This window comes from Cibotium barometz, chromosome 30 (genome assembly GCF_041138505.1).
Source record: "Cibotium barometz isolate CiBa-2024 chromosome 30, ASM4113850v1, whole genome shotgun sequence".
Taxonomy (NCBI): domain Eukaryota; kingdom Viridiplantae; phylum Streptophyta; class Polypodiopsida; order Cyatheales; family Cibotiaceae; genus Cibotium; species Cibotium barometz.
The window spans coordinates 17951373-17961802 of NC_141075.1; the positions used below are offsets into that span (position 1 = coordinate 17951373).

Consider the following 10430-nt stretch of genomic DNA (forward strand, 5'->3'; position numbering starts at 1 on the left):
CAAGTTATTGTCAAACCAACGCTTCTTTCGTAATTTTTTGACCATAAGACCATGTCATCCAATTAGTCAAGTTTCTCTTAGTCAACCAACCTTTCGACTAATACATTCTCAGTTAATTGTTCTTACACTGCAATTCATAGGCTTGGAACTAAGTACTTCATAGGCATTATTGTCTCAATGCTGCAAGCGAGATGGAAGGGAGTATATCCTATCACTACCTTATACGATGTTCAATATGCCCATAGAGTTGTAACTAGCTTATGTTCCCAATCCGTATAACTTGCTTCTAATGTTTTTTTAAGATAGTATGTAATATCTTATTTGTACTCTATGCTTGACTATTTGCCTGTGGATAATAAAGAGACGACTTCCAGTGAGCTACAAGACATCCAGCAATAAATAAGTGATCAATCACCTCATTAATGAAGTGTGAAGCACGATCACTGACTATTTCTAATGGACAGTCGAAAGTTGAAAAGATTTATTTATATAAGAACTTAGCCATTGTTCGTGCATCAACTCGCTTAGACACTCTGGCTTCTGTCTATGGCCACGATCACATATCGAGCTTGTGATGAATGCATGAGTAGACTAATAGGTCCAACAAAATTAATTCTCCATTTCTTAAGAGGTTGTCTTACAATAACAAGGATAAATGACATCCTATCTCTTTGTTGCGGAATAGCAAATCATTGACACTCTTCGCATCTTTTTACAAACTCCATGGCGTCCCTGAATAACGTTGTCCACCATAGTCCCGCTTGACGCACCTTGCGATCTGTAATTTCTCCAAGCGAAGTGTCCTCCAACTATTCTTAAGTATGCTTCATCTAATATTGTGAAAAATTCATCTTCCCGCACACATCTTCTTAAGACATTGTCCTTAACTAGCTTGTATAATTCACCAACAATTAGTTGATAAGATACAACCAACTTAATAAACCAACACATTTTATCTTTGTTCAAGGGTTGTTCTTGCGAAAAACCATAACCTAGGGCAAGTCCACCACGCCTACTTGTAACCCGCAGTGACAACCCACCACAACGTCAGCTAGAGTCCTTTTCTTGCTTGCCATGATAACCTCCCCCACGCTGCTAAGTCACGATCACCTCCCCCGCCTTCTATTCTTCTATCACGACACCTACCTACTTTCAACCACGCCTCCCATTTCCTATATGAGAGCGCTTGATTGGCAAGCAAAAGGTCGTGGCGCTCAGGTCGTGTGGTGACGCGGCTCAACAAAGCACGCGGAGACGGGCAGGCGTACCAGAGCAAGGCAACATGGCTCCACAACAGAATCGAGACGGGCTGCAGCAGGCATGATGGTGGTTGTCGTCTCATGGCAAGCAAGAAGTTGAGTCGGCATCTGTTGTGGTCAAGAAAGGGATTGTTTGCTTTTCTGAAAACAGGCTGGGCTGAATCAAGAATTTAATATTAGTAAATCTTGCCACGCACAAGAAAGGCTGCTTAAAAATTTTGCAATTTTCAAGGTACACAAAAATGAAAGCCCAAATATTTAAGGTCAGTTAGGCCATAGCTTGTATTCTGACCTGGGGCTTGCAAACTGGAACAGCTTATGGCAGCGACCTCGGCATCACACAGAACAACGGAGAGATCGTGGGCCTTCTTCAACAGCTCCGACAATGTCACCAACCGCGTGTTGCTCCTTGTGATCTTGATCTTCCGATGCACCATCCTTGCCGGCTGGAAAAAACAGACCAGTAAAAACCAAAAGATCTGTATGTGTGAGCTGCCGAGGGCTAAACTCGGCAAAATAGTTGAAAAAGCAGGCTTGCATCGCACGCGCACACACACAGAGGCGGGCACAAAGAAAGAGAAGATGAAAAGAAAGAAAAACTTGGTCTTTTATCGACAGACTGCAAGTTTACCCGGGCCAAGCATGCCTTTCTTGCAAATACGTCCACATTGAAGTAGCAGTGCAGATCTTACCTCTAGCACCAATCTGCAAGTGAGAGAACGCTTTGCTTCACCCACAGCTATGCTGACCACTACGACAGCAAGCCCTCACTCCTATGGGAGGCAGTGCAAGCTGTACTCAGAGATTCAAATAGGGTACGAGACGAGATTCATTAACTTGACGCTGCGCGGCGGCGACGGCCACGTTTGATTCGATGTATTTAGTACAAGCCTATGAAAGTTTAAATTGACAAGACTGCCGAGTGGCGATTCCTATCTTTTCCGTCTCTCTCTACGCCTACGTGTCCCAATATAGTCCTTTGACGACCTCGGCCCATAGTATAAATTTGAAATTTCTTAGAAATTACCCTTGGTGACAAAATCAAAAACTTGAGTTACCATCTAGAAACTTTCTAGACTTTTAAAGTTTTGGATTGGTTACTTTCATACCCGAGATGATTACCCAAAACAACTTGTATAGGCATAGGGCATGGTATGAGACATGTCATACATCCTAATAAAGATAATGATGGACATTGGATAAATAAACATGTAAGGCACTCTTATAAAATCAGATCCACATGACAAGATTATAATATTGATAATGAAAGGACAAAACCTAAAAACAAATTTGCTACTCTCCATGAAACAAAATGTGGAGCCTCTAGTTAAGCAAGTTTTAGTAAGAAAGCTGAAGCAACTAAGCTCAAATAAGTACCTGATAGTGAGAGCCTCATTATATAGGCTTGAGTACAAAGATTTCTTAACATCAGCTAGGATTCCCTTCCATCACGATCATCTAAGAAAGCCAGCCCACTGGGCCCAGTCTCAAGGGACTGGATGGGCTCGGGTGAGAAGAGGACGGCCCTCTCTGTGAAGGAGGGCAGCTTGTACACTCCAACAATATTGTTCTCACCTACGTAGGAACACATCAAGATAGGTATATCGTCCTCACTCACAAATCTGGATAATGCAATCAGCTTAGGGGCTTCTATATCTGTGGCCAGTCGTAGTCTTGGGAGGGGTGTGGGTGTATTGAAGATCCAACTTCGAGGGTGGACCTGATTGCATTTCCAATTACGTCAAAAAGAAGCAAGAAAAATAGCGAGTTCATGAAAAATGCCTTTCATACAAAGTTGCATCTGTCTTATTTCTCATCTTACCATGGTTGAGTATGATTTGATGTAGCCACCCAACATCACCAATAAAAACCTTTGGCATATCCAGAACCACAACCCATGACAAGTCTAATGGCTTCTACTTTGATGTACATGTTAAATATAACTCTCTCTCTCTCTCTCTCTCTCTTAATGCACAAACAAATTGTTCAACTATCTCTATCAAAAGATGCACACTTGACATGAAATTTGAATGGATGTTTATGTAAACATATTTATGCTACAAATATATATACAAATGATAGATTCAAGGCCAAATTATCCAAATCCAAACAACTTGCATCCATCTTTTCATAGAGTGTATTAGTAATAAGACCATGACAATAAAATGATAAAACCTCCACAAACCTAAAAATATGTTGCTTTCATAAGTGTTGTCAGAGATGAAACAACTTATCATGTAGTGTATGCACTCAAAGTTCAAGGAGACAAAAACCCTAATGTATTGTGAGGCATCTAAATATAAGAGTCACTAAATATTGAAGTTATTCTTCTAAGTTGCATTATACGTTATACGAGTTATACGTTATACATGAATAAGGGGCGTATTTAGTCAAATACACTTAAAATACGATCGTATTATTCCATGCCACGTCGGTCATTAGTCGACTTAATGTTTTAGTCCCAGCAAATCGATCATATGGTATTCGATCGAATGTCATACGATCGAATGCCATATTGTCGAAAGGTATTCTATCGTATGCTATCTACCATGCTTCAACTCTTCTACATTGTCCCACTCAGGCCCTCGGGATCCACCCATCGTAATCTTAAGCTATTTAAAGCACAAAATGACTTATGAGTAACTTTACATCAATAAATGATCATTGATGCCATGAAATAACCTACACATCTACCATTATGCATTCTACACTTTAAAATTTCTATTTCTAATTCTGAATTCATATTGAAAAATAATTGTATACACAAATAAAGAAGCAAATACAAATAACAAGAAATATCCACGCTTATTGAATCCTACTACCCCAATGCCATTTATGAAGCTAGCTTCTAACAACGGTCTATCAACAATGTCCCACCCCTTAGACCTGAGTGTGAACTATGTTCGAACACAAGGGATTCTAGCTTTTACAATTTAATAACCTATACCCCTAGTATGAACTATGTTCCAACATAGGGGATTCTAGCTCCTTTAAGTAACCTAAACCCTAGTGTGAACGATGTTCCAACATAGGGGATTCTAGATCCTTTAATTAACCTAAACCCTAGTGTGAACCATGTTCCAACACAAGGGATTCTAGCTGCTTTAATTTACTTAAGCCCTAGTGTGAACAATGTTCTAACACAAGGGATTCTAACTACTTTAATTTACCTAAGCCCTAGTGTGAACAATGTTCCAACACAAGTGTCTACATAAAGACAGGAGATGACTTCTAATACCTCCTCTCAGCCTGGCTATGAAACCAACCACAAGGAGTTGGGGTGCCACCGAAGCAAATCCTGAGATAGTGACTTCGTGAAGAGTGCACCATACTCTCCTCCATCGAACAGAACTCTAGCAAGATGTCATCAGCAACAAACTGTTCAATCACGAACAAAGTGCCTCTGGATGACCATGGGTTCCTTCAGTGTGGAAGCCCAATCCCACCATCATGTAACCTCTGCAACCTCACCACCTCACAAGAAGCAGCCCGATACTCTGCCTCTGTCATCGACAAGGCAAAAGATGACTGCCTCTTACTACTCCATAAAACTGCTCCTGGGCCTGAAGTAGATCTCCTCGTGTCCGGATCTCCTCCCCAATCTGAGTCACTCCAACTGTGGAGTCAAACTCCATCAGTCAATCCCCCTCCTGTGTAAAAGAGTCCATGATCCTTCGCATGCTACAGAAACTACAAGATACGCAATCCTGCCTCCGAAAGAGTCATCTACAACCATGATCTCAATTGCCTCATCAAGAAGATCGCGTCCAATCTAGTGTCCATCAAGCAAATCAATGAACCATTCTGCTTTTGAGTCAAAGAGGCATCACACTGCTCACAAGGATCAACACCTATTATGGTGCAAAGCCAAGTCCTAGAAACCTGTCGACGTTATCGAAAAGCTTGCATTGACCATAACAACATAACACATAGATCACACATGGATGCACATGCATAATCACATGCTATTTTGAAATGTAATATATATTATACAATATATATTTGTAGTAAAGTTTCTCTATAAGACTACCTTGAAGATAAATATATATATGTGTGTTTTCTCACACACAGACACACACCCGCACTCACATATGTTGATACATGTAACACATAGATCACACATGGATGCACATGCTCAATCACATGGTAATTTGAAATGTAATATTGATCTTTTAGTGAAGTTTTAATCAACATTTTCATCTTTGTTGCCTTTGATTGCATGTGGAACAAATTTTCTCTCATCAAAGGCTTGCTTTGAAATTTATGAAGTTTTTTTAGAAGTGCTCTCTCTCTCTCTCTCTCTCTCTCTCTCTCTCTCTCTCTCTCTTTATGTATCTATCTATCTACACCTACCTTCAAGATAAATACATATATTTGTGTTTGCTCACACATAGACACACACCTGCAGTCACACACATATTGATACATGTGACACATATATCACATATAGATGCACATGCTTAATCACATGGTAATTCAAAATGTAATATTGATCTTTAAGTGAAGTTTCAATTGACATTTGCATGTTTGTTGCCTTTGATTGCATATGCGGATTAAATTTGCTCTCATCAAAGGCTTGCATTGAAATTTATGAAGTTTTTATAAGTGCTCTCTCTCTTTCTCTCTCTCTCTCTCTCTCTCTCTCTCTCTCTCACACACACACACACACACACACACACATAGAATAAAGATTAATAAGATTTTATTATTTTAGAAAAACATGCATGAAGTAAAGAGATGTTCAATTGGTATCTTATGTGTACATGTAGTGCATGCAGTACATGTAACACATAGATCACACATGCACAATCACATGCTATTTTGAAATGTAATATATATTTGTAGTTATTACATATATTTGTAGTAAAGTTTCTCTATACGCCTACCTTAAAGATAAATATATATATGTATGTGTGTGTGCTCACACACAGACATGCCACCCGCACTCACACACTTGTAGATACATGTAGCACATAGATCACACATGCTCAATCACATGGTAATTTGAAATGTAATATTGATCTTTGATTGAATTTTTAATGAACATTTGCATGTTTGTTGCCTTTGATTTCATGTGGAGAAAAGTTTCCCTCATCAAAGGCTTGTATTGAAATTTATGAAATTTTTAGAAGTGCTTTCTCTCTCTCTCTCTCTCTCTCTCTCTCACTCACACACACACACAAGGGTAAGCACCCAAATGTAAAAATTCAAACACACATGTACACACACAGTAGTTATGATTATGATTTCTATATCCATCTGCACACACATATAGTAGTTATAATTATGATTTATACACACATGCACACACACATAGTAGTCACAATTATGATTTTTATACACATATAGTAGTTAAACTTTTATGAGTTTAACAAATTATTGCTAAAATTAGAATCGTTCAACACACACACACACACATATAAAAGGGTAAGCACCCAAATGCACAAATTCAAACACACATGTACACACACATAGTAGCTACAATTATGATTTTTACACCCATGCATGCACATAGTTACAATTATGATTTATACACAAATGCACACACACATAGTAGTTACAATTATGCTTTTTATACACACATAATAGTGATGCTTTTGTGAGTTTTACAAATTGTTGCTAAGATTATAATCGTTCAATTGTGGAAAAGACTTGGAAGATGTTGTTGTTTGTGTGTGTGTGTGTGTGTGTGTGTGTATGTGTGTATGTATAACCCAAAAAATAATATTGTTAGAGGACCTTTTTTTAAATATAAATATTTTTAATATATTATTACTTTTTAATTTTCATGTTTTGTAATTGCACGTGTTTATTTACATATCAAATCTACATATATGTCATGCATCTACTTACCTATGTTAACACCTTACTATATATGTATGTATGTATGATTGCACGTGTTTATATACATATCAAATCTACATATATGTCATGCATCTACTTACCTATGTTAACACCTTACTATACATGTATGTATATATGATTGATAGAGATGGAAGTGGTGACGCATTTTTTTTAGCATATGAGGAGCAATCTTATCTTTAAGGAAAGGGTGAATTTGGCTACAAAGTTTGAGCGCCGCTTTTTTCATAGTGGATGGGTTGAGGCATGGCGGGTTGAAGTTGCTCGATGGGATGATGTTTATAGAATTATCATACGTTTAGAGCAAAAAAAAAAGTAGATGAAAATATTGCACTAATGTATAATAAAGAAAGTCTAGGCTTGATAGATTTTTATGAAACAGAGTATAATGTATTTGGTGATAGAGATCAAGTATGCCAAGTATTTGATAAAGTTAGTAAATGTATTATGAAGCATAAGTTCATTAGAAAATAATTATGGGTGTGTTCTTCTTTTGTGACCATTGGTGTTAGAAGGTCTCTTTTAGTATTTTAATAGTTTGTATTTTTTTTTTGTATACATACTGTCTTTATCTCTCTCATTCTTTTCTTCTACTATGTCTCTCTCTCTCTCGCTCATTATAAAAAAGATCATGATTTTTTTAAAATATAAAGTTTGATTATGTTTTATGCAGAGACATGTCATTAGACATTTTAAAGTTGATTTATGAAAATAATAGATTGTCAAATATGATATTTTTTGAGGAGATACCACAATATGGTATTTTTGGATACCATGGATACCAACCTAGCCCAAAATGGAAAGTTCATGGATTTAATGAGATGGGATGATGCTAATCCACAGTATATTTATGTAATCTTAGAGCCATATAGGCTAGATGACAGTCTCAATCTCCTCTTAATCAAAGAGGCATTGGGATTACTAGATGGCTTTTATATTGTGGGTAGCAGATGTAGGAGCTTCGAGGAAAAGTGCTTTTTTTAAAGGGAAATATTGAAGTGCATTCGAATAAGGAAATTGATAAAGATAATGATGTAATCATCTTAGAGATTATTGATGGATGTCTCTTCTCTCTCTCTCTCTCTCTCTCTCTCTCTCACACACACACACACACACACACACGTAATACATAAATAGTTACTCTTTCCTTTTTCTGTGTGTTTGGTAGTATGAAACGTAGCTGGATAGCATGAGAAAAATAAAAAGACCATAAGTTTTATGTTGTTTTGGTTTCTGCGTGTGATTCTATACAAGCAAGCATAAGGACGATAGCTAACAGAGTTGGCAGTTTCGAATATCATTCTCTCTTCAATTTGAGGTTAGTTTTATTGTTATCCTTTTTCTCTCTATTTATTTGTGGCAGAGTTGGCAGTTTCGAATATCATTCTCTCTTCAATTTGAGGTTATCCTTTTTCTCTCTATCTATTTGTGTGTTTGTAGTTAATATGTGATGCATAGATAAAGAGATTTATTTATGTTCATATGTTTGGTTAGCTCAGAGAGAGAGAGAGAGAGAGAGAGAGAGAGAGAGAGAGAGAGACTGCACATTAAAATACTTTCTATATCTCATTGAGTGTTTTAATATTGATAATTTATATGGCAAATGTGAATGTAATAATGATTTTTTCATGTCTAATACTTTAGTGTGTGCACATAAATAGAGTTTATAATTTTAATATGCTTGGCTGGCTAAGCTAGAAACTTTTCATTTATTAGACCATTGCCTTTGATTCTAGAGAGAGTTCTAGAGTGAGAATATATGGGAATAAGAGAATATACATACTATATTAGTCTAAAACAATAGAGAAATGTGCTTAAAAAGCAAAGAACTTTCTTTATTGGCCAATTACTAGACTTTTAGAGAGACAATTATGTGTCTCGCTAAGAGTACACAGTGTGTACTTTTTGCATAAACGAGGTATCTACATGCATATAGTATTGGTATATAGTTGGATTATTAGGGTTATGTTATATGTTGACAAAGATAAAAAGAGATATTTGGAGAGCCTAGTTAAGATATTCATTTTGGATTTTAGCAAAATGGAGATCCAAAATGATAACAACCACTCAAATGTTGTAGTGGTTGTTGCAAATGGAGCTTCCAATTCTGAAGTAGCTTTGTCTACCCCGCCCAATGATGAACGTTGGAGCTACAAAACACCTTGCTCAATCAAGGTCTCCATCTGGATAGCCAAGCTCTAAACGTGTACAAACTATTACAGACATATGTGAGCACACTACGAAAAATCAAGTTGCTTTTACAAGGAGTACTTAGATTCCCTTTGGGAAAAGATCCATGGAAGTGGCAGCCAAAGGGGAGATACGCTAAGAGATCAGTTGACACATCATCTTCATTGCGTTCTTGATAGTAGTGGTCGCATGGAGACTAACTAACTAGACATGATTTCTTTCATGGAAAATTTGCATGTTGAAGTTAGGGAACGTCTAGGTGGATGTAATAGGGAATATAAAGAACAAGCCAATTATCTAAAAGAGCAAGTATGTGCATTAGGCTTAGAGGTATTGAGTCTAAAGATATTCGTTAATCGACTCAATGCTATTATAAAAAGATGAGCCGTTTGGAAACTAGGGTAGTTGCATAGAGATTTTGTGAGAGTAATGATGTTTTTGTTCAAGGAAAAAAATGTATTATAACTTTCCAAATTTGGCTCTCCATGGTGATATATTTGAATTCTTTATTTTCTCAAAGTCTTTATATCTCTCTTTCTATTTTATTCCCTCGCTCTTCTTTTTCTGTCTTGCACACACAAATAAAGCAGATAGGTAACTACAACATGTGTGGAGGGACCATCGAGAAGCTATCTTTCTCTCAACACTCTAGGCTCACAACATAGGAGTCAGGATGGGTCAAGCTCTTTACGTTCTAGGATCCATAGGAAGGAAGGAGGGTTCATGTAATTCTCTCACACGTGACACATAGAGAGTGGACATTGTTGAAATAGCAATTTGTAAGGTTACAACATGAGTAGAGCAAGGGGGAGAGCATACACATTAGAAAGTAAGAAAGACTAAGGATCCTAAGTCAAAGGTTGATTTGTATGGTTACATGTGAAAGGTGAAATCACTGGTTAAAAAGTACATGGAAAGCACAAGGTGTCACACAGTCTATGAGCATTATTAACACATGGATGGGCACAAGGGTGCATGTATCTTGTGGATGTGGGCATGAGGGCTCCTTGAGAGCTATAAAATCATGTAATCCTTAGCTCATTTTGAGAGCTTGTGAGCATTTATGGACACATAGATGTCACAAGGGTGAATGTAGCTCATGGATGAGGGCATAATGGC

At 37.3% G+C, this 10430-nt stretch overlaps 1 protein-coding gene across 1 annotated transcript; it reads right to left on the bottom strand.

Moving 5' to 3' along the window:
• Positions 1 to 871: 871 nt before the first annotated feature.
• LOC147621229 (uncharacterized) lies at positions 872 to 2100 on the bottom strand. The gene is made up of 3 exons (XM_086824516.1): positions 1952 to 2100; positions 1552 to 1705; positions 872 to 1416 (listed from the first exon to the last, which is right to left on the bottom strand). The coding sequence occupies exons 2-3, from the start codon at positions 1694 to 1696 to the stop codon at positions 1052 to 1054; spliced, it is 510 nt and encodes a 169-aa protein (XP_086680642.1). The 5' UTR covers positions 1697 to 1705; positions 1952 to 2100; the 3' UTR covers positions 872 to 1051.
• Positions 2101 to 10430: the final 8330 nt, after the last annotated feature.